General features: G+C 51.7%; 7 protein-coding genes across 7 annotated transcripts; 5 read left to right on the top strand and 2 right to left on the bottom strand.

Moving 5' to 3' along the window:
• Positions 1 to 1,410: 1,410 nt before the first annotated feature.
• On the top strand, positions 1,411 to 1,924 carry BP5553_02239 (uncharacterized protein; the record flags this gene model as incomplete). The annotated part of the gene is made up of 4 exons (XM_032010862.1): positions 1,411 to 1,471; positions 1,543 to 1,638; positions 1,698 to 1,819; positions 1,880 to 1,924. The coding sequence occupies 4 exons, from the start codon at positions 1,411 to 1,413 to the stop codon at positions 1,922 to 1,924; spliced, it is 324 nt and encodes a 107-aa protein (XP_031874916.1).
• A 1,860-nt stretch (positions 1,925 to 3,784) lies between these two features.
• Positions 3,785 to 6,273, top strand: BP5553_02238 (Uncharacterized protein; the record flags this gene model as incomplete). The annotated part of the gene is made up of 10 exons (XM_032010861.1): positions 3,785 to 4,237; positions 4,350 to 4,429; positions 4,535 to 4,634; positions 4,683 to 4,759; positions 4,876 to 4,950; positions 5,168 to 5,400; positions 5,459 to 5,570; positions 5,626 to 5,753; positions 5,862 to 6,017; positions 6,164 to 6,273. 10 exons carry the CDS (start codon positions 3,785 to 3,787, stop codon positions 6,271 to 6,273), a joined length of 1,524 nt encoding a protein of 507 aa, XP_031874915.1.
• An 833-nt stretch (positions 6,274 to 7,106) lies between these two features.
• Positions 7,107 to 10,163, top strand: BP5553_02237 (Uncharacterized protein; the record flags this gene model as incomplete). The annotated part of the gene is made up of 2 exons (XM_032010860.1): positions 7,107 to 7,131; positions 7,333 to 10,163. 2 exons carry the CDS (start codon positions 7,107 to 7,109, stop codon positions 10,161 to 10,163), a joined length of 2,856 nt encoding a protein of 951 aa, XP_031874914.1.
• Positions 10,164 to 10,505: 342 nt separating this feature from the next.
• On the bottom strand, positions 10,506 to 12,158 carry BP5553_02236 (p-loop containing nucleoside triphosphate hydrolase; the record flags this gene model as incomplete). Its single annotated transcript, XM_032010859.1, has 2 exons — positions 10,506 to 12,082; positions 12,137 to 12,158. 2 exons carry the CDS (start codon positions 12,156 to 12,158, stop codon positions 10,506 to 10,508), a joined length of 1,599 nt encoding a protein of 532 aa, XP_031874913.1.
• Positions 12,159 to 12,741: 583 nt separating this feature from the next.
• Positions 12,742 to 13,705, top strand: BP5553_02235 (Uncharacterized protein; the record flags this gene model as incomplete). Its single annotated transcript, XM_032010858.1, has 3 exons — positions 12,742 to 12,863; positions 12,920 to 13,029; positions 13,218 to 13,705. The coding sequence occupies 3 exons, from the start codon at positions 12,742 to 12,744 to the stop codon at positions 13,703 to 13,705; spliced, it is 720 nt and encodes a 239-aa protein (XP_031874912.1).
• Positions 13,706 to 18,510: 4,805 nt separating this feature from the next.
• BP5553_02234 (uncharacterized protein) lies at positions 18,511 to 18,936 on the bottom strand (the record flags this gene model as incomplete). The annotated part of the gene is made up of 1 exon (XM_032010857.1): positions 18,511 to 18,936. The coding sequence occupies one exon, from the start codon at positions 18,934 to 18,936 to the stop codon at positions 18,511 to 18,513; it is 426 nt and encodes a 141-aa protein (XP_031874911.1).
• A 2,462-nt stretch (positions 18,937 to 21,398) lies between these two features.
• On the top strand, positions 21,399 to 22,131 carry BP5553_02233 (uncharacterized protein; the record flags this gene model as incomplete). The annotated part of the gene is made up of 2 exons (XM_032010856.1): positions 21,399 to 21,597; positions 21,656 to 22,131. 2 exons carry the CDS (start codon positions 21,399 to 21,401, stop codon positions 22,129 to 22,131), a joined length of 675 nt encoding a protein of 224 aa, XP_031874910.1.
• Between the last annotated feature and the right edge of the window lie 1,557 nt (positions 22,132 to 23,688).

Genomic DNA, 23,688 nt, shown 5'->3' with positions numbered 1-23,688 from the left:
GGGGGGCCTTATTGCACCACGCTGATTAGAGGCAGAGAGGGCCAGAGACAGCGGCGGTGGTAGGGAACAAGGCACAAAGCGCGAGAGCGAAGGGGACGGGCAAGGGAAGGGAGGGATGATGATGAAAGGGAGGATGAGGTGCGTGGATGCGCGGTGCGTGGTGCGTGGTGCTCCGTAGTGTAGCATCATAACATAGTCCGGTACAGTACGAAGTGCGGTGGTAATGAGACGGGACTGCACGAAGGATGGGCTGCTGCGTATGGGAGCAGGAGGTGCGTGTGTAGGTGGCAGCAGGTACCCCGTGGTAGCCAAATGGCGGGGGAGGTACACGCAGAGGTGCGCGGTAACGAGGGCGAGGGCGACTCCGTAGCAAGACCTTTGCCGTGCTAACAGCCCTTTACCCAGTGTTTACCACTGGCACTACGGGACTTGCTGCTACTACGGAGTAACCACGACTTTTCCTGCCCTTAGCGAGCAATGCGGACGGCGGACGGCGGTGGTCGCCCTTCTCGCCCTCCGTCGCGCCCGCAGCAGTCGTAGCAGCAGTCGCAGCCACAGGCCACCACCCATCGCCCACCACCCACCCCATCGCCCACCGGCCAGCTCTCCCTCCCTCCCTCTCCTCTCTATTACTTTGCTCCTCCCACTCCTCTCCTCTCCTCCCTCCCTCACCCAAACTCCCTCTCACCCAAACTCCTCCCTCATACAACTCCGCTGTACACGCTCTTGCTCGCCCACCGCACCGCCCAAACCACGCAGTAAGTACTTTCACCCCATACAAAATAAATATCTCTCTATCGCTATCTCTCTCGCCTCTCCGGTGAGAGCATCGCAAATGCGATTGGCCCAATTCTCCCCCAAAATTCACCCCGTTATCGTGCGCCGATTCGCTCTGCTTCGCGGCGCTTTTCGCCCAAATGCCTTCCTCTTGCTTGGTCCCCCGTCGCGTCCAGTCGCGATATCTTGATGCTCTTGTTGATCGATTTCTGTCGCATCACCGCTGACTCGCTCTGCCCGCCTTCTAGGTCCACCTCGGGCTCCTAATCATTTTCCACGCCTCAAAACACCCCCAGGTCAGTCAATTGCTCTCTTTTGATGTTCCAGAATGTCATGTCGCGATCGCGACCCAAAGTCGTCACTTTGCGACCGGCGCACCCGCATCCCACCTCGAGACTTTTCCGCCTGCACCACCGCCAACCACCACTGCTACTACTTACTATACACCACCACCACCACCACCACCACAGCTATTTATGAATCGCCCATCGCGTTGGTCGCCGTGACCAACCACAACCACCAACACCGCCATCCACATTCTTTCATTCGCAATCCTCAATTAACCCATATCCACCATGTCCAAACAACTCTTACTAACTAGAACCTCCCTTCAGATCTTAATCTACCCTCAATATGCCTAAGGAGAAGACCACCAAGCGTGCCGCCACCAAGCGCGGAGAGAAGAAGAAGAAGGGTTCGTCGCTCGACATCTCCTCCCAACATATGTTTGTCGCGAGATCATGACGCTGACCCCTCTCCCCTTAGACCCCAATGCCCCCAAGCGTGGTCTTTCCGCATACATGTTCTTCGCCAACGAGCAGAGAGACAATGTTCGCGAGGAGAACCCTGGAATCACCTTCGGTACGTGCCTACTGATGTTGTCCTCCTTGATTGGCTTGTGCTAATATACTCCGTTATAGGCCAGGTCGGAAAGGTCCTTGGTGAGCGATGGAAGGCCCTGAACGACAAGCAGCGAGGCCCATATGAGGCCAAGGCCGCGGTCGACAAGAAGCGCTACGAGGATGAGAAGGCAATTTACCTTGTAAGTTCCTTACCCCCATCCCTTACCTCCCTACCTGTCACAACAAACATATTAACCCAGGTGCTTCCACAGGCCGCTGATGCCGAAGAGGACGAGTCCACCTAGGACCACTCCGCTTCTATTCATTCCACACCTTTGCGACTATTTCCCAGCCTAGACGGTGACTCTTGAGTGCTGGGCTTGTATGTGCACCTGCGCTCTCTCACGCGAGTGCCTTGCCTGCTTGCTTTTCTACATTTTCTTTGGGTTGGGGGGGGGTGTTTCTGCAAGGAAATGGGACAAACATCAGTTTATGTGTTATTTCGTTATTATGCCAGGCTTTTGCTATGACCTTATGGGAAAGGCACGCGGGGGGAGGATCACAGGTGAGGTGATCGAGTCCCAAGATCATCATTGAATGCGCATATTTTTTTATAATGATTTGGAACGGCGCCCCCCCGATGGTGACGGTGATCTGTCGGGCACGTCCAGAACATGCATATCAATGATGTCTTCTGTATTCTAGCTCTCATTAAACAAGTGCCATCATCCCTGTCTCTCTCATGGCATACCTGTGACATTTTGCCTGACAACTTCCTCGGCAGCAACGCAGCAAATGAGATTTATCAAATGGCCTGTTTATCATTAGCATTTTATATTCTAGACTCTACCAGCTTCCCCCACCACATCACATGCCAGCCCTCTTAGCTTCAATGCCTCCCGTTGATTCGACACCGTTCGGGATATTTCGCGCTTCGCTTACCCCTTACTGGCTACCACTTCAATATCTGGATACAGACAAACAAACCAAAACCCCACCCTCTGTATCGAGGGCGGATTGATTAGGGTCGTTGATAAGGGGCATCAAAATGCTATCGTCTCCTTGGAGCTCCCGCAAGGGGGGGGGATTTAGGAAAAGAGAGATTTTGAAAAAGTTGGTAAAGATACTTGCAGAGAGCTTGAGGCATTATCACGCCTGTTCCGGCATCGTCATATCTGTATAGATGTTGAGTGGTGATGAACAAAGAGGTAGATTCGATGGTGCGCTTATCACGCCAAGCAAAGTTATACTCCGTAGTCTACTACAGGGTTGGCGGCGATGATGTGCGACGAGGTTACACTGAAGTACATGACATTCGGGTACATGGCTACAGTACCTAGATCTGTCTTCGAAAAAGCTGCGCAGCGCAGCTGTCGGTCAGTCTCACGCTGGCCCGCGGTGGTTTGTGTCACTCATTCAGATTGTTCGAGGCAATTCCAATGCCCACTACAGTATGACCAGTTTTCAAGGACATCCGGCCATGATCACTCAAAAGGTTACCCAAACCTTCCCGGGGGATATCAGGTAGTTCCATTGGCAAGTTCCCAGTACTGTAGGTATTTACCCCCCCCCCCATCATCCCATCGGCACTTTTGCCTATCTTCTTCGCTGGCGCCAGTGAAGCAAGCACAGTAAATACTTTGCAGGAAGAAAGTTCCCGCTCACCACCCACCATCTGCTCTCCTGATCATCAGCCGTAGACTCGAAGCCGGGCACGATTCGTCAGGGTGCATGCCGTGATATTATGCTCCGCATCGTGGCACTCCGCCGACGGCCCTCTCGCCAGCTCCCTACTGCAGCAGTGGTTCGCCGCTGTGCTGCAGCACGTCGTTAGTCGCATGTCCATGGTCGCCGGACCGCGCGCAATTGGAAGTTTTTCCACCGATTATGCAAATATCACTGCATTTGCAAGAATAGCTCTTTTTTTGTTAAATCTTGACGGCCAAAACGTACACGTCAGAGATTCGGGGCCATGGGGTTTTCTGGATGATTGCTGAAACTGGAGCGAAGCTACCTGCTACAACTTAATGCTGCTACAGTACTTGCTGGCGATCTACCCCAGGTTTTATTTATTTTTGTGTTTCCCACCCCGGACGGAGAGAGAGAGGATAGATACCCTCGTTAAAGTGCTTTTTATGCCTCTTTCTCAGCTTGTTTTCTTCTGAATGCTTATCACACCACCCGTCGATACTTCTTCCCCCAAAGGAGGAGGCGTATTGACCGATGTCTGCGCCGTCCGCATGGAGGAGCTGTTTGGGTGCTGGCAGGAGGCGCGGCGGGCGGACAAAGTGGCCGACAAGCTGCTTGTCGTGCGGACTGCCCTCGACCCAGAATACTACGAGAACATATCCGCGGTGCTGAAGGAAGTCGAGAGCGCGAGCCGTCTGCTCCGCGATCTCTACGATCTGTTCCCCATCTACCGCAGCAGGGTCCCCGTCGTCCTCTACTACCTCAACGTCATCCTGCCCACGCTGTGCAAGTCCATGCGCGACATGATGATCTATATCGATAACGAGGAGCTCCCGATCCGGACGCAATGGACGTTGATGAGCCAGCGCTTGAGCGACCAAGGAGGTATTACTTTGGCACAGCGATTCGCGATGTACTGCGAAGCCTTGGTACAAACCGTTCGGCTGTTAAGCAGGTGCAGAAAAACAAAGCCCCATTCAATCAATTAATTCCCTCTTTGCTTGGATTTTGATTGGGCGGTCCCTCTAATGCAGTCAGCAGATCTCCCTTATACGATCCCACCTCGCTGGAGCTGTTGCGCGTGAGGCACATGCACTTAAGAAAGCTCCAAGGCATCCCAGGTACGAAAATTATTTGTAAACAGAGAAAAGCGTGTACGGAAAGCAGTACGAGCTTATTGTGTACCTACCTTTACCTTACCTATACCTTACCTAGATGGATGATAGCATGAACCACGCGCTTATTCTTCCATTGAGAGTGACAGACCCCCAGGTCCAGATCGTCCCCCATCACGCGCCTGCTGCGCCCAGCCAGAAAGAGCTTGAGGTAGGCCTTTCTTAGTCCGTGTATAAACGTTTATAATGGTTCTTACAGAAGAAGCGTCGCCATTGGGCAGAGAAGATTTTCAATGACCAGCCTCATTCGACGACAGGGCTAAGGCACAGACGAGGGTGAGCTTTTGCTTCTGATTCGAGCCTTGGGTGTGTGTGTTGGTGATTAGCATAGCATAGCCTTGTTGAGGAGGGTTTTCGGGTTGGTTGATTGGATGTGCTGATTTGCTTAATAGGTCGAGATGTTTTGGCCCGCCTATGGTTGAGTCGAGGCTGGGGATTCCTCCTGGATCGACTGTGTTATTCAAATTGTGAGTTTACTTTGTGATACCAGGCTCTGGACGGAGATTATCCAATTCGTATATCCATTCCCTTCTTGAACTGCCACGGGAACAAACTGCTATCCTCAGGATAGCACCTTCGTAGCCTTGATACCAGAGAGAGGCCTTTCAGGCATCCAGTCATACATGGAACAATATCTTCCCCGAAGAGCTACAAATACACCACCGCAACTAACTAACCTCACAGACCATTCGACAAGAACCGTCTATCAGTTACCCTCTACCTCCACGCCGACGGTGCCGACGTAACACGGCTCCTCTGTCGGTGGACAGACCGCTTTTACAACCCCATCTATTCCTGCTACGGCGTCCACGAGCTCTGCGTCCGGCGCAAAGGCTCATCCCTACAATTCCGTCGATGGAGTAACAACAAAGCCCATTCTACACTATGGATGGCTCTATTCTTTAAAACCTGGGAAAGTATGTGCTAACCCCTCCGCTAATCCATTCTGTGGGGAAGCGCTGACAGAAACTATAGGGATGGTTCTTTTCCACGCTGCTTTTGTAGCCTTAAAGGCCCGTTGTCCCTTGTCTATAAATGTCAATCCCAATGATTATGGCCTCGCTGGTGAGGATGTGCTATTCCGAGGGTATGTCTCATTTCTGCACGTGCCGTTAGATCACTCTACTGACATATATAACAAGGCAAATTGTCGACGACGGCTTCGAGCACTCACTAGCTGTTATCCAAGACCGAAAATGTGGCGGTCTTCGATTACATGCCGCGGTCTGGAATGGGGAATTAAGAAGATGTCCCGTGTGGACAGCTTTCGGTATGTGCCTTTGTCTCACTGAAATCCAATCATGCCCACAGGCGCTGTTCAAATTCATCAACTCGATAAAGATACGCAAAACTTGGTTATTAATGAATACTCACGTAGTAACCTACCAATCTGCCTCAAGTCAATGGTTATACCGCCGCAGCAGCCACCGAATCCGCTTGAAGGATATCACACCCTATGTATTCTGCTCGACGTACAAGAAAAAACATCAAATGAAACATGGTGATTTCGAGATTTATTTTGTTGATCGTCGAGGTATGTCTCATCCATCTCTCCATATCTTTCCTTCTCATTCACCCCTCACTGAGCAGCACAGCGGGAAAGGTTCGCTGTCGATATCGAATTCCTATTTTGCGGTTATGAAGATTGATAGATCTGTAATGCTGACTATATACCTATAGCGGCAGATGCTTTTGAAGAATTATTTATGGAGGAGGAGACAGAGGACGATGATGGGGATCATGTTATCGATGTCCCGCCTCATGCCCCTGATGGGCCGTCGGCGGCTTAATCACTGCTACCGAACGGTTTCCGTTTCCGTTTCCCCTTGTTTTATTTTCCGACCACTTTTGATATTACTTTGTCTGGAAACTCCACTCATTTTGCGGCATTCGACTATGTGTGGTCTTTTTGCTGTTTTCGGTATTGTGGGTTAATGGGTATATTTACCGGATGGGGAGAGAAGGAGTGATATGTATCTGGCAGGTGGGATGAAGTGAAGTCTGCCATGCAGGCATGTAGGTGGTGCTTGCAAGTCGATGAGGAGGAAAGGAGGTATATTGGGATGGGAAGCAAAAAGGAAGGCAAAATTGACGATTAACGATTGATGATTGATGATTTGATACCCCTAGCTTACGATTATTACGACTATTACGATTTGTATGGAGTAGTTAGCTTAATCATACTATGCGTATAATCTTATTTTGAACGGAAGAGAATTATCATATAAACTGGTATTGAAGTGTCTGTTTAACATGCAACTAGGTGATACTTCTTGCGGGCGGTGGACTATAAGGAGGTAACTTACTCTACCAATTTTTTTATAGTAATAGAGAAAATGTAAAAGTGAGAGTATAGCATAGTAGACGTATCTAAAGGGTTATAAACGTTAGCAAAAAATATGCTCATTGACCTTGCATCTCATATCTGGTGACGCGCTTACTGCAGAAAGCGGCTCGCTCGCATCAAGATTTCCAATCTCGACCTCAAAATTTATTAAGCTCCCCTCCGCGGTTCCACCCCACCAAACCGCGACACAACCCACACCCACCCACAACCCTCGCCACGCATTCATCCAGCTAGATACGATGACGAGTCTCAAGCGGTCTCTGGCAGCCGATCCATATGCCTCGAACATCTCCAGCAAGGTGTACGTGCGGTCGACGAAGAGCGGCAAAGTCCAGAAGATAGTTCGCGAGCTGTACCTCCGTCAAGATATCCCGTGCTCGTCGAAACTATGCACGAGGTGTTTATCAAACGCGCCTCGCGATGCCAGCGGTAGCTGTAAGGCCTCATACTCCCCTACAAATTTTATAAATGGAATGAATGAAGCTGATTTGAGGGTGTATAGTAATACCATTCGTCCTCTCTGAAAAGCCTGCAGGCACAAAGAAATATTCACAAGGTCACTACCTCGTCCCAGACACAAACGCTCTCCTAAACGCCCTCGACCTCTTCGAGAACACCGCCGCATTCTACGATGTGATTATCCTCCAGACCGTGCTGGAAGAGCTACGCAATCGCTCGCTACCGCTATACAACCGCCTAATCGGCCTCACACGCAGTGAGGAAAAGCGCTTCTACGTCTTCTTCAATGATTTCAGACTAGAGACCTACGTGGTACGGGACGCGGGGGAGAGCATCAATGACAGGAATGACCGCGCGGTGCGGAGGGCCGTGAAGTGGTACAGCGAGCATCTCGCACAGGCTGTCAAGGCCGCGGGTGGAAGTTCGAAGAAAGTCCCCGCCGTGGTCATGCTGAGTGATGATAAGGAGAATTTGCAGAAGGCGAAGAAAGATGGTGTGGAGGCTTGCTCGCTGGGCGACTATGTTGCGGGCTTGGAGCATGCGGACAAGTTGCTTGATATGCTTACGACGGTTAAGGAGGAGAGGGATATGAGGGAGGCGAGGGCGGCGGAGGCGCTTTATCAGGAGTATTTCTCGGTTTCAAAGATGATGACGGGAGTTAAGAATGGGACGCTGCATCAGGGATCGTTTAATGTCTCGCCGTATAATTACCTAGAGGGCTCGGTACACGTCCCTGCATTTGATAAGTCGCTGTTGGTTTTGGGGAGGGAGAACATCAATAGGGCGATTCAGGGCGATATCGTGGTTGTCGAGGTGCTGCCGAAGGATCAGTGGCAGGAACCGTCGACGAAGATTATTGAGGAGGAATCTATGAATAAGGATGAAAATCCTGATGCTGACGATGGCGAGGCTGTTGTTACGGAGAGGGAGAAGAGGGCGCTGCAGGAGGAGGTCAAGAAGGTGCATAGCAAAAGCTCAGAAGGCCGGCCACAACCTACGGCTAAGGTTGTCGGGGTTGTCAAGCGGAATTGGAGACAGTATGTTGGACATGTGGATGAATCGTCAGTCAGCCAGTCGGCGAAGGAGAGCCGGAAACAACAAACGGTGTTCTTAATACCCATGGATAAACGGATACCGAAGATTCGCATCAGGACCAGACAGGCTGGCGAGATCGTTGGGAAGCGTGTTCTGGTCACTGTTGATTCCTGGGATAGGGATTCGCGGCATCCTGTCGGCCATTTCGTCCGGTCACTGGGCGATCTCGAAACCAAAGGTGCCGAGACCGAAGCTCTACTACTCGAATACGATGTTCAGTATCGGCCGTTTCCCAAAACCGTGCTGGACTGCTTACCAAAGGAAGGCCATGACTGGAAAGTCCCCGCCAGCACGGAAGATCCTGGCTGGAGAGGGCGACGAGATCTCCGAGAGCTTAATATATGCAGTATTGACCCTATTGGGTGTCAGGATATCGACGACGCTTTGCATGCTAGGCCGCTCCCCAATGGGAATTTCGAGGTTGGTGTTCATATCGCAGATGTGTCACATTTCGTCAAGCCCCAGAATGCAATGGATGCAGAAGCCGGAATACGAGGCACAACCGTTTATCTTGTGGACAAGCGTATCGATATGTTACCGCCGCTTCTCGGTACGAATCTTTGCTCTTTGATGCCATATGTGGAGCGCTATGCATTTTCTGCTATATGGGAGATTACTCCTGATGCCGACATTGTCAAGTCGAATTTCACAAAATCGGTCATTAAATCCCGAGAAGCTTTCAGCTACGAAGAGGCCCAACTCCGAGTCGATGATCCTTCTCAAAAAGATGAGCTGACGCAAGGTATGCGGACTCTGCTTATGCTTTCGAAGAAGCTCAAGCAGAAGCGTATGGACGCTGGAGCCTTGAGCCTTTCGTCCCCTGAAGTCAGGGTCGAGATGGAATCAGAAACTTCAGATCCTATCGATATCAAGACGAAAAAGCATCTCGATACCATGTCCTTGGTTGAGGAATTCATGTTGCTCGCCAATGTCAGCGTCGCTGCCAAAATCTACGAGGCCTTCCCTCAAACCGCCATGCTCCGCCGCCACGGCGCCCCTCCCAAGAGCAACTTCGAAGAACTCGCCAACCAGCTCAAAGTCAAGAAGGGGCTGGAATTGAAAGTATCATCCTCAAGAGAGCTCGCCGACTCACTAGACGCCTGTGTCGATGACAAAGAGCCGTTTTTCAACACCCTCGTCCGTATCATGGCAACACGCTGCATGATGTCTGCTGCATATTTCTGCTCGGGCACACAAGCATACCCTAAATTCCGCCATTATGGTCTAGCCTCCGAGATCTACACGCACTTCACCTCCCCTATCCGTCGCTACGCCGACCTAGTCGCCCATCGCCAACTCGCCGCAGCTATCGATTACGAGCCGCTCGACGCCAGCGTACGCAGCAAAGGCAAGCTCGAAGCCGTATGCAAAAACATCAACATCCGCCACCGCAACGCCCAACAAGCCGGCCGCGCATCCATTGAGTACTACGTCGGCCAAGCGCTCAAAGGCCGTGTAGTAGACGAGGAAGGCTTCGTGATGAAAGTCTTCTCCAACGGCTTCGTGGTCTTCGTTCCCAAATTCGGGATTGAGAGTTTAATCCGACTGCGCGATCTGGCGACGCCGGAACCGGAGAGCGTGTTTGATGCGGAGAATTATATTCTGAAGACGAGTGGGAGCAGGGAGGTGCAGGTTAGCCTTTTTGAGAAGGTTGTGGTTAGGATTTGTGATGTTGTGGAGGAGAAGACGGGGAAGAGGAAGGTTAAGTTGGAGTTGATTGATCCTGCTCCTGCTGCTACTGCTGCTGGAAACGGGGAAAAGGGGAAGAAATCGAAATGATTTGTTTGACGGAAAGGGGGATGTAGAGAAGGGTTTTGCGAATGCGAGATTAGGAGCGGATTTAGAAGAATGCCTCTGTTGTACTTATACCATAACTTTGTGGCGTCCTAGATGGGAACGGAATTATGATATAGAACCTTTTTTTGTTAAGCTAATAATGTGTCTTGAACATGTCTCTACCCTCGTATCTCGTATTTTGTCTAATTTCCAAAAGAAAAGGGGTCAAGTTACGTTGGGTTCAACTTTTTAATTCCTACATAGATGCCTACTAGAAGTAACTATAGGTAGTTCCTAACGCCAAAACACCATTCATAGTGCCCAAAATCCCATCGGTTTCGTGGTTTACTCTTCCATCTTCTCATCTCCAGCGAGCACATCATTCTTCCCATCACCCCACAAGCCCTCGAGTTTGAACTCAGCCGCCCATTCTGTAACAACCTCCTTCTGATCACCCACCGCCCCATTCGCTAGCTTCTTATCTCCATTACCAGCAACAGCCAACACAGGCGCGTCCATCCACCCTTGAATCCTCCCATCTCTCCAATCAGTGATGACGGTCGTGGCGGCACTCGCAATATTGGGCACGCCGCCTTTACCTAATCGGCCTCGTTTCCGTGCAACCTGCACTAGGAAATCGGTGGTAGAATCCCCGTTGCTGATCATCAGAGGGGGTAGCCCATACACGTCCATAAGCTTGTTGAGCATATCCTCAGATGCCGAAAGGCGTTTGAGGAGTAAATTGACGGCTGGAACCGAATCCTCGATTTGTTTTGGGGGAATGGCATTGAGCAGAATGAGACGGGCTTGTTCCTCGATTTTGGAAGCTTTGGAGCTCCCCTCGCCGCCTGAGGATGGGAATACGATACCCGGCGAATCGAGCAGCTTCAGCTTGCTATCGATTTTCACCTCACGGAGAGACGTCGTCACGCCCGCTTCAGCGCCTACTGGACATGCTGCACCAGCACCGCCAAGTCGAGATGTCAGGGCGTTGATGACGGAGGATTTTCCAACATTGGGGTAGCCGATTACGCCGACGGAGATGGCACGCTTGAGCTGCTTGGAGGCAGCAAAGGACTTCAATGCCTTGAAGAGGGTTGCGGATGTGCTTTGGACGGTTAGCTGCCGGTGGTTGAAGGTGTGTGCGTTGGGTGCGGGACCAGAGGCGCGGAGGGGGATGGTGGGGAAGTAACGGCGGAGGTGGATGAGCCATGCTTTGAGGACAGGCGCTGGGACGAGATCAATCTTGTTGAGGATGAGAATCAGTCGTTTGCCGCCGCTTGCTGCGGCCATGACCATCCGCTCGACTTCCTTGGAGCGGGTGCCTTCGGGGTCGCGGGCGTCGAGGACATACAGGACGACGTCCGCTTGGTCGACTACTTGCTTGAAGACTTTGTCGAATGCTTTGCGAGAACCGTCTTTCTTGGTCGGTAGGCCTGAGAGCTCGGCCCCGCCATCTTCTGAGCCTGACTCTGATACATCGTCCTCGTCCATCTCGTCTCCGCTCTCAGATTCTCCATCGTATTCTGCTGCTGCGGCCCTTGCACTCGCAAGCAAGGCTGCCATAGGATTGGAATCATCATCATCCTCATCCATATCCATATCCATATTCAAAATATCCTCCTCATCTACTCCCTCCATCCTAGCCTCGACCTCTCGCTCAACTTGCTCTCCCGTCTTCGTAGCCTTAGCATCCGCCCTCCTCTTCGCAGCATCTTCAAGCTTTCTCCTCCTGCCTTCCTCAATTTCCGCTAAGATCTTATCCTTGTATGGGAACAAATTGGGGATTCCAGGGTCCTTCTTTACTTTCGACCGCCATTCTGGATTCTGTTTCCCGAGCTTGCGGGCCTTTTTTTGCTTTGCTGCTGAAGCCTTCTCGATTTTATGCCGCAGCCGCACGGGCACACGCTTACTTTTGGGCTCTGAAATTCTCCATTAGCATAATGCGCAGCTATATCAATGCATAATACACTTACTTCCTGGTTTGTTGCCCGCCATTTCGAGTTTTGTGGTGTAGATGAGGTTGGAAGATAACTCTTCTGCCCGTTGATTTTCTTATCGCAGCGCACAATATTTTTTCTATCAGAAGCGACGTCGAGGGTCCGGGCGTCGAGATGTGGCTTGGCACGTGCTTGGCAGCCACTCGAACTGACTCAGCCACAGGAATCTGCACGCCACGCACGTGATCAGTCCTCGACTGGACCATTACCCAGCGTCCTTCACCCATTGCCATCACAGACAAAACACTCCCTTGAACGACTCATAGAATCTCGCTTTATTTCTCAACTACTCTTGATAAATCTCCGAAAATAATCCAGAAGTTTAACTTAACTTTTACAGATAGTAAAGCATTTATTTACCTACGATCGAGCCCCTTATATAAGGCTACCAGAAAAGTTTTGTTGCATTTCGCACCCGCTCGAGGAGAATCCGCAAAAAATCTACTTGTCTAACTTGCCTCGGCCATTTTTTCAACACAACTTCACAGCCACCCCACCCTTTCGATCACAACAACTTGCATTTAGCAGCCCGGAATCTCCCAAACCACATCTACCCAATTAGTATCCATTATCTGCCCAAAATGGGTTCTAGTTCGCCAACTTTCTCACTTCCTCCCCAACGGGCTGTATTTGCGGGCTTATTATTTGATATGGACGGTACCATTATCGATTCAACCAGTGCCGTTGAAAAGCATTGGCACACGTATGTTACAAAGTGACCCCCCGGGAATTTATTATGTCTAACAGGGTATTTAATAGGATCGGTGAGGAGTTAGGAGAAGATCCTAACGTGATATTGCAGACGTCCCATGGGCGACGTAGTATCGATGTCCTGAAGCTGCTTCGTCCCGAAAAGGCGACCTGGGAGTGTAGGTCCTCTCAATATTTGCCCGTTCTCCTTCCTATTCACATCATCTGCATTCTCTTCTCCATCGCAGGATTGCATACGATAGTCTCGTTTTCAGCTTTTGCAGTTTTCAATATTTCGGTTTTCTTTTCAGGGGCGCAGCCACAATTTTGGGGGCAACTTGGGGGCTGATTATTTCTTTCTTACTAGATGTCAAACATATGGAGGGGCAACTTCCGTTGAAGTATGGCTCCGATGCGGTCGAGATTCCTGGTGCAAGGTCGTTATTGGACTCCATTAGAGGGGCAAATGTTCCCTGGGCAATCGTCACGTCCGGTACCATGCCGCTTGTCTCCGGATGGCTTGACGTCTTAAAGCTACCACACCCAGAGCACCTAGTTGTTGCAGAAGATGTGGAGAATGGCAAGCCTGACCCCACCTGTTATATCATGGGTCGAGAGAAGTTAGGGTTGCAAAGTGACGCCGAGGTCCTCGTACTGGAGGATAGCCCAGCTGGAATCAAGGCGGGCAAGGCCGCTGGCTGTAAGGTAGTGGGGGTCGTCACCTCGCATACTGTTGAGCAGATTGTTGATGCTAGGCCTGACTGGATTATCAAGGACTTGGATAGCCTTAAGATGGTGGGCAATTCGAACCGGGGCGTGGAGTTGGAGTTCCTGAACGCACTCAACGTTAAATGATCGGCGCGGCCGACGGGCCACATTTTCTTGAATACTAGCATTTGCATATAGACGTTGCATTCAGCTAAGGCAGCATTAGATTAGAGTGAGTTAGACCTATAATTGACATATACACTCACAGCCTATATGTCCTATGTGTTGCAGTTCAGGGGTCGTCGTCTGATCTCGACTCCACGCCTGGCATGCTCGATCAACTGCACAGTAAGATACCGGCAGCATAGCTGATGAGATTACTATTATTAGATATAAGGTTGGTGTTATCAAGAATTGGTAGATGGTCGAACGCTCTTTTCATTGAGGCTTAGATATGCGGGCATGTCTAACGATGCAGAACAACCTTACCGGGAAGTGCCGGTCCACCATCCTCTACTCCGCCCCCATACTGTCCACGGCAACTTTGAGGCGGGAAGAGGCTGGATACAAGTGCCAAGTCTATTCTATAGCAGGCGCTCTCTCCTATGATATCATTTCCCTCGTCTATAGCAAGTCTGACGGTTTATGACTTAGTCTCGTCGAATGCACATCCACCCACCACCGATTATTTTTCTTTCTTGCAGCCCCTCATTAAATCTCCCTATGGATGGCCTTAAAATACAACCTTACTCTTCCCTGTATTTGCCCCATACATGCCATACAAGTCCTAAGCCAACATAACGGACTCTTATTGTGACTCACTTGCAGCGGCAAAGGACCCCAAACTCTCAGGCTCTATTCCTTGATGTGTATTTCTTCCATCTCCACAATATATCCCTATTGTCGAAAGCCGCCATCCTATGCAGAGTGAGGGCTGGGTTTACCTCTACTTCGAGGTATAATATTCTCAATGTCTACCACACGATAACTGCCTTTCCAATAGCATATCGCCTGCTCTATTTGAAATAATAAATACTTAAATTTCAAGTGTAATGTTCATCCAAACTGTAGCGGCGAGGATTGTCTGTCATCCGTAAAATATACAAGTAGCATATAGCACTTCTATCTATCATCGTTTGAAAAGCCGCGTGAGGGAAATCTTTCACATAGCCAGATATAATCACGACACTAATAGACATTGAAGAACTTGGTTGAGTCGGAATAAAATAATACAGAGAAACTATGTTCGAGTCTCAAGAGGTTATGTGGCCACAGTAAGGAATCAATTACAAAATGCGCTACGCAATAAATATAATTTCCTTACTTATATTCGTATTATACACTGATAAGGCCAATAGAAATAAACAGAAAGCTCTAACAATGTAATATGCGATAAAGTCTCACCTTTAATATGAAGGTCTTATCAAGAGCTCTTATTATGTCACAATATGCGCGTTAAAAACATGACAGCTGGAAACCATTCCTTAAACGTGACATATCATTTAAAACTGCTCCCAGGGCTAAATGAGAGCTAGCAATAATTGCACTCCATAATAAGGCAGTATTGCAGCCAATAAGAAAGAGAACTATTTTTAAGAAAATATATAATATTTTGTAGTGGTACTTGTCTCTTGAGGGCTTGAAATCCCGCTGTGCTAAGAGTGAGATAGGCAAAGGATCTGTCCTTTCAAGACCAAATACCGGCTTTTAACAGCTTAGGAGTGAAATACTTTCTCTAATCGGATTATTGAATTACCAGGGCTCTGCTTTGGAGGTCAGGGATATGACTAAATGAGCCAAATATCTTATAGTTGCCTAATACATGTCCGCCTAAAAGAGACCAAAGTACAGCCGTTCAACGGAAAGGATAATCTAGTAATGCAGAAGTCACGGAAGGATAGTGAGGCTGAGTGTTGCATGTAGAAAAAGGGGGCCAAATCCATAGTGTACCTGGCAACTCTCTCTGCCTAGTCGGCGTGCCCAGACAGGTGTTTAGCAAAGAGAGAAATCCCGAAATTAACTATTTGAGCCTCGTCGAGGAATGGCAAATACCGAGATGCTGCGCTGATCCGTGTGACTCTGGAGGCTTGCGGTGGGGGCAAGGCGGCTTAATTGGGTTTGTGGAATTTGGCAATCTCCTTCTGGAGGTTGCGTGCATATGAAATTACAATAGGAAGGAAGATATTGTTCGGAACGGTGCAGGAATCTTGAAGAATATATGAAAAAAATTATGGAGATTTGATAAACAGGGGAGCATGCCTCGTTGCCGGCTGTGAGATTACCGCTCAGCACTGCAATAGCATACGTACTTGTTTGGATGTATGGATGGAGCATAAACGAGGGTATGTAGGTACAGGTAGATCGCACGTCTTTTGGGTATACGACACTTCCGAATCTGTGTTGCCTCACTGGATGTGATCCTGTCCATTTTACCAATTGGAGCCCAGCAAGGATGTATCTTCAGTGGTACAGCGTCTTCTGTGGAACCAGCCGGGTCCCGACAATGGCCGTTGAGCTACACACAGGAATTCCCGAGGTGAGGAATGTGTAACTTCAAATGGCCATTTCGAACCACTAGATTGAGGGCGTGCGTGGCTCCGAGATTGTATCTAATATTCCTATCTCTTGAATTTCATATTCGTAATTTCCGGAAGGTATGATATATTTTGTGGAGACCGATAGATAGGCTTAACGCTAATTCTCAAGAATACGGGGTTAACGGAAGAAGCAGAGACATTTACTTCGTTCTTCGTACTAATATGTCTCATAATCAGCCTAAGGAGTTACACCAAACCTTATCAAAGATTGCTCATTCCAAAATCCCGAGTTTTCTCGGTCAGGAGAATTGTTTACTACGTACCTAGGTACAGAGTAACAATGTCGAATGCCATCCCACCAAACAGAACTAGGGGTTTCCACCGGAGATCACTCTCGCCGCACTCAGGACCAGCCTCTCGGAAACGAGCCCAAGACGGCAAGAAAACAACCAAAAAGCCACCCGGGGGGCTAGAACAAACCCTTCAACCGCCATCGCCACCGAAAACATGCAAGCAAAACTCCGTCTGGCCAGTTGGTCTAGGGCTCCGCACTCGTACAGTACATCGGCCATAAGTAAATTCCAAGAGAAAAATAAAAAGACCGGTGACGCCGACTCACCGAGGTTTTCTATGGGCTAGTACGGAGGCAGGTAGATAGAAGAGTGTAGCCAAGATGGACTTGCTGATAACGGTATACAGTAGCGATGGCAGCTCGATCGGAAATAAAATCAAGGGGACTTCCCTGCGAAAATGGGCCTGGCCTGGCTGGCTTGGCCCAAGCTGCGGCGAAACAACAACCCTTATTTTTCCGTCTCCATGGAAGGAAAGGGACGGACGAGTACTTTCGTACTTGGTGCTACGTACATGTAATAACTGTAACTACTCCCTACAGGTCCCGAAACTTTGGTCGAGCGACCCATGACCATGACCATAACCTTGACCGACTTCGGACGAACGTGGCGATGATAAGGGAGCACGGCAGAAATGACTACCTACAGTACCTACCTAGATAGATACTTGCCTGCTACCTAGGTAGGTGGCAGTGTTCTACCTAGATGTAGGGACCCGTACGAAGAGCTCCGTAACACGCCTAATATGGCAATTCGGAATTGGGGGGGGGGGGGGGGGCTCCTCGGACGGAGTATGTTTGTGTTCCATTATTATGATACCCATACCGTCGAGGAGTACGGGTCGGTTTCCGTGATGATATCAGGATCGCCAAAGTGCGTGTTCCGTTTGCTCACTGTAACGTAACCCCTATCCAAGGCTGACAGTGCCGCCGCGCATTCCTCGAGTCCGACGCTTCAGCCGGAAGATACAGCTCCAACGGCAGGTGATATCATGCGATGTGTACCTACTTCGTACACATTCTGTTGAAGCCGGGATGCAAGACTTTAATTCTTCCTACGCGTAATGCGGGTTATTTTTAATCGGTGAGGCATCCTCGCGATCCTTACGGCTGGAAGCCCATGGTAATAATCCATCCTTTGGAGGAGTCAGGTGGCATGAGGGGCCCGAGGCTGCTGTCACACCTGCTGCGCCCCTGCCAAAACAATGCGGCTCTTGGGCGAAATTGACTGATCAGTTGCGAAAGTCGAGATGCCGAGACTCCTTGTCCGCATGGCCTGTAGCAATTTAAAATGTGGTTTAATTTTGGCACAGGACGCATGGCCATTGACCAGCCAGTCGAGAGGGCGTGGGGAACACGCAACGTTCGCGCGTGGCAGGCAGGGCTTCATTGCTTTTGAGCGGAGGGAGAGGGTAGGATTGCAAATTGATTGAAACCTACTACGTACCTTGCACCACAAGCCGAGGGGGATCAAAGCGACGATACCCCCCCTTTTCCATGGAGGGGAGGAGGGAGTGAAACTGGCCACAGCGTACATCACACCATGGCCTGCGATGGCATGATGCAGGTACCAGGCATCCCTATGGCAAAACAAAAACCACTGTCACTTTGGGGGTGGCGGAGGGCGGAGAAAATGTGATGGTTCGCTCGTATCGTATTCATCTAAGAAATGTTTTAAAATTGTTCCTGATGCCTTTGTCGAGCAATGCATTAAGGTGTTTTTTATGCAAAGGCCGGCCTGTCAGGTACCTGCATTCGTCTGATGCCCTTCTTTCCCTTGCATCGTTTCCACGTGGCAGATTAGACTTCAGTCTCAGACAGGCGTTGTCGACATCGCTCGCTTCCAAGAGTAACTGTGTACAGGTACGGATTCCGTAGAGTGAGTACCCAAGTACCCAAGTACCAAGGTACCACCAGCCCGGGCGTAGTGCTTGGCGAGGCCGACTGTTTGATTCTGTTGGCCCCGCCAATAATGAGTTCCTAAAAATTAAGTTTAAGTTTATGCGCTTGGTGGTCTGGTGCCCCGAGTTATGGCCCCCATTGCCAAGCTGAAAACTTGCGATTATTCAACGGTGGCGATGCTGGAGCGAAGATATGGAGGCTAAAATTGCTAACGGAGAGCATTTCTCGGCATCGTGAGGAATGCTCCCACGCTCTGGTGCGTTCCTCGGTCTCTGGCCACGCCGTTGCCCACGACACGACATGACCATATGCCAATTCCCTCCGCCTCCAGGAATAGTCCAAGGTTGCAACAATCCAAATCTCCAACCTTGACGGCACGTTATTCTGCAAAGCATTATCCCCTGTGAAGCCATCCCGGCTGCCATGCTGATTTTCACGATTTTCGCAGCAGCGTTGTATTCGAAGAGGGAGGACCCGGTGGGTGCCAGGAAACTGGTGGCGAGACGGCCGGGGAAGGCGAACCCGAGATCAACCACAAACCACCAATCTGCAGCGAATGTGTCCGGAGTCCTTTTCGTCTGGCGATCCATGAGAGTGTTTACGGGACGGGCCTCCGGGCGTCCCCCTTCGTGGGATTCCCTGACTTCAGGAACCGCAGAACCTCAGGATAACAGTACTCGGTAAGCACCTCAAGAGCTTCCGCGGCCAGTGTGTCCTACTCGAACACACATCACACACGTTGTATCACGCTGACAAACTGATAAGTAATAGAGACTTGACGAGGCCTCGTACACAACCCAATCATACGCTGCCAAGAGGGGTTTCCAGCTGCGACGCTACAGAGTACATCTGCTCCGTAGCGACGGGGACGGGGACGGGGGGGTGGATGCTTTGAGGCCGTCTCCCAGCAAGACGACCGAACCACCGGCTAAGAACCTTTGGTACAGCACTGTATGGCTTCGGGGAGTCGGGGGGCATAAACCTTCGCTTCTGGTTTGTCGGGACTGCGTGACAGGCACCGGGGAGCGGTGAGATCCCTGTGGACTCGTGGATTCCAGGGAGCCGGTGCTCTGTCGTCGCGCGCGCTAGCAGCAATCAGCAAAACGAGGCGTTTCGCGCCGGCCAACAGAAGCGACAGAACCGACGACAAGATGGAGAAAATTACAGATTTCCTAGGAAGACCCGGGCGCAAAGCACGGCCGCATATCGCGCTCATCATTGGCCCCAACCTCCGCAGGGACGACGACAGCACGAGTGGATGAAGAGCACCACTGTGGCACTGGATCACCTGCGGAGACCGGCAACGGCGGATGCCCTATCAAAATACACAGCACGTCTAGATGTACGTACAGAATACCTCCTTACCCGGCCGCGAGACGACGGTCCTCGATCGCGGCGTATCTAGGCTCTTGTCGTCCATACGCCAAATCCCCGGACTTACTTCTGTTTTCGCAAAGAAAGCCCAATTCTGGAATTTTCCACCCGCCTAATAGTCTCCACTCAGGCCATTTGCGCCCAATACGACGCAGAAAAACACGTGGGGAAGTCCCAGCAATTGGGTCCTGGCGAAGGGGGCGAAAGAAGCTTTTCAAAGTGACTGCACGTCGCGGAGGCGTCCCTTGATGGGGCTTCACGATCCTCCTATCTCACCGACTCACCGGGCGCGATGCCTTTTTGTGCTATATGCGATGATACGAGAGCCTAGATGGATTGTGCTGCTGGCGGATAAATGATAAGACGGAGCTTGGATACTGCGAGACGAGGGCGCCGCGTGAAGGGAGCCTTAGGGAGGACATCCACTGACTACTTGTTACTGCCCAGTAGTGGGGCATGAGGGGCGATGGCGACGGATCCAAACGCGGGCACCAGTGGTGACTTCCGCGAGTTATCTAAAACCATCAACGTCGACTTCTCCACGAGGTGTTCGGCAGTCGACGACTCCAAGGGGTCAAGTACAATACGACGTTAACTCGAGCTTTCGCCGACGGCCAGCACCTAGGCTAGAACCCAAGGGTGCGGGAGCGAAGTTTTGACGGCTTCAGCTTTCTCCGGCTGGAGAACGGCTACGGCTACTGCTGCTGGCTGGCTGGCTGGCTGCCCCCAGCCTCCGCCTCCGCCTCCTCCCGTGCCTGACACGCCTATGCATGCGGTACAGGGGAGACCGTCGTGAGATTTTCTTAACTGCGCATCTTATGAACCCAAGAGCTGCGAAAGGCGAAAGTTGGCGAGCATCACTGGGCGGGGTGACGGGCGACAGACCGACAGACTGACAGTGTGACTCGCTCTCGCACACGCCCACCGCGGCGGGACAGCCCACTGCTCTGAGCTTTGCAGCGACTGGGGAATGTCGGTTTTTTTTTGGATGGCTCGCCGGAGCATTTGCTCCGGCCACTCACCGTGTCTCGCAGCCAGCGTGTCGCGGTGTGCGTTGTTGATAGTCGATGCGCGAGTAGAGAGATGACTGGGTACTTCGTAGGTAGGAGAATGTACAGCACCACTCCATATAGTACTTCGTACTGGTATTATCATTATCCCAAGGCACCAAGATGGCGGCCCGCTCAGAGGGGCCTACTATACAAGTAGGATCAACATCCTACCGAGATCTGGGATGTGGATACGGAGGGACGATAGAGAACTTCGTCACGACCACCCTCTCCACTCTAGATCACTGTCTCCAGTCTCCCGCCCTGCACAATCCGCCGCCTCTCTGCACAGTTTTGCACAGTCTGGGCTCTGGCTGTCTTGACTTCTGGAGCCCTGGTCGTCAACGGAATCAACGCCTTCTGCCCCGCTGAGATGGTGTGTGGGTGAAGTGGTGGTGGCCCTGCAGCAAAGTGTGTGTTGTTGGCGCCATGGGACGAGCAGCAGCAGCAGCATGCGCGATGTCGTTGATGCGGGTGCAGGGGAAAAGGGCCAGAAATAGCCCCCCCGGCACCCCTCGCGATATCGTACATTTCGTATCGCACAGTCGTACCACGCGAACTTCATCTCCAGGCGGCCGCTCCAACCCAATCCCATCTGCCGTAGGTCTTCCATCCCATCATCCCATGTCATGTTTTACTTTATCCCACCCCCCCTCACCCAGCAGGCGAAAGAGCAGGAATCGGAACCTGACGCAGGAACTGCTCCCAGCGATGCTGATGCCGATGCTGATGCTCATGCTCATGCTGATGCCTTCGATTCGACTCAATTCTGCATGCTCGAGGTTCGAGTGGCGATTCTCCGTGGAGTTCGCCATCTATCTCATGGCGGTGCACTGCACGCGCTGCCCAAATTAAACTTGGGTTACCATACTACGTACAGTACCAGCGGCAGCATGCGGGTGCAAGCAGCAACGCACACAGCAAATGTGCACCACAATTGCCTTGGTTTGGCAGTTCCCTCAGCGAGCCCCCCGACGGATACGATCGCCAGCTCTGCGAATTGCAGTTTGCGGAGGCAGCGCGAGCGCTCAAGTGAAGCAAAGACGACGACGAGGCTTCCTGCAGTATAAAATGATTAGATTAGAGCCTGTCGGTCGAGCCTGGCTGGATCCGGCGGACAGCGAGTCCGAGGCCGAGTCGGCAGCAGCGGGCATCTCATTCGCGGGGGGGGGAGGGACCGCCCCCAAGGCCCGAGCCTGGCACGATTCCAGCGACAGTCGGCGACCGCCAGCAGCCAGCAGCCAGCCTGCCAGCGAGAGTCGATCAGGCTGGCTGGTGATCTGGTCTCTGGCCCTCTCTGGAGGCGTCGCCGTCCAAGACGAGCCAGAAGGGCAGATGCTAGGTCCCGATCGGGGGTGCTGAGCAGGGAGGAGGCAGCCCGGACAGGCTGAAAAGGGCGAGCTTCTGCGGCTTCTGGCTGCTGGCTGCTTGATGGCTGCTGGATGGCTGCTGGCTGCTGCTGGTCTCTCCCCAACTTGTCTAACATGTTGCGGCATCCTTGCGCGTACCTGAGCATTCTGCTATCGGAGAAGGACGAAGGCAGTGTGACCCCACCGGCAGCCTGCAGAGGGCGGTGGGAGCTGTGAACTGACTGTACAGTACTGTATGGACTCTGAATAATAATCATCTGTGGACTGGCTCTGTGGTACATGTACACACGTCCTCCATACGGTACCGCCATCCATCATCGCCAGCCAGCCAGCCAGCCCGCCCGCCCGCCAGCCAAGTGGTCCGTCCCGGCGAGGGCGGAATGCGAGACCGTCGTCAACGGGGGGCGCGATGACTGAGCCACTCCGCCGTCCTCAAGGCCCCAAGATGCCAAGCGCTCTCTTCCAAGTTCGCTCACGGCAGGACGGGCCACCGAGAGAGGGCGAGAGGAGGAGGGCGCGACTCCAGAGGGCGACAGAGAGACAGACCACCTTGGCCAAGTCACCAAAATCTCGCCATCCCGAGTCGCCACTCGAGCCGCGCGCGCGGAGAACAGGAATCGGAAGGGGGGAGAGTTAATTGGGATGAGCGAGCAGAGGGCGCGAGGGGGAGAAGTCACCAGTCACAAATCACCAGTCCGCAGCCGCAAGTTGCCATTTGCCAGTTGCAATAGCAAGTCTCATTATCATTATTATTATTCTCATTATTATTATCATTACGTTGTCGTCCCTCCCTCCCTCCCGCCGAGCGGTAAATGGCGCTGGAGACGTATCGGGAGAGTAGTTGACAAAGTGGTTTTTCCAGGACGCTGGGGGCGGCATCGCTCTGGTGTGAAAAGAGAGAGAGAGAGTAAGAGTACGGAGTAGTGAGCTTCGGTTCAGTTCAGTTCAGTTCAGTTCAGTTCGTACTTGACGTACAGCACTAACTCACCTTCCCTTCTCCGTACTCGAGTACTGGAGAGGACTGGAGCCCGTCAGGTCTGCAAGTCTGCAAGTCTGCAAGCCTGCAAGCCCGCGGACACTCTGCACACTGCACTCTGCACTCTGCACAGTGCACACTTCGCCCTGGTCCCTGGTTCCGCGGGGCCTGCGGGAGGGTTGGACTGCTTAGCGTGCGCAGTGCGGAGTCTCCAGGGGCGCGACAGGGGCCCTCCAGGCCTGGCACGCCGCCTAGTGCGAAGGGCGCCAGGGGCACTCGATGCGACGGAGGGTCGAATGTACGCCATGGGGCCACAAACCAGCAAGGCTCAGGGAGACCACGCGCTGAGCCCGCGGTCCGCTGTACGCTGTAATTTATCCCTCGAGGCTGCTACAGGGTACAGCGCAACATACGGGTAGCACACCACAGCACACAGCACAGAGCAACAACACAGCACAGCACAGCACAACACAACACAACACAACACACACCATACAGAGCACTGCACAGCACAGCACAGCACTGAACAGAGCACTACCTCCCCCCTCCCCCCATTGTGTATCCCCTATTAAC

This window comes from Venustampulla echinocandica, assembly GCF_003357145.1.
Source record: "Venustampulla echinocandica strain BP 5553 chromosome Unknown scaffold_0, whole genome shotgun sequence".
Classification (NCBI taxonomy): Eukaryota; Fungi; Ascomycota; class Leotiomycetes; order Helotiales; family Pleuroascaceae; genus Venustampulla; species Venustampulla echinocandica.
This window is presented reverse-complemented; position numbering and strand designations above follow the sequence as displayed.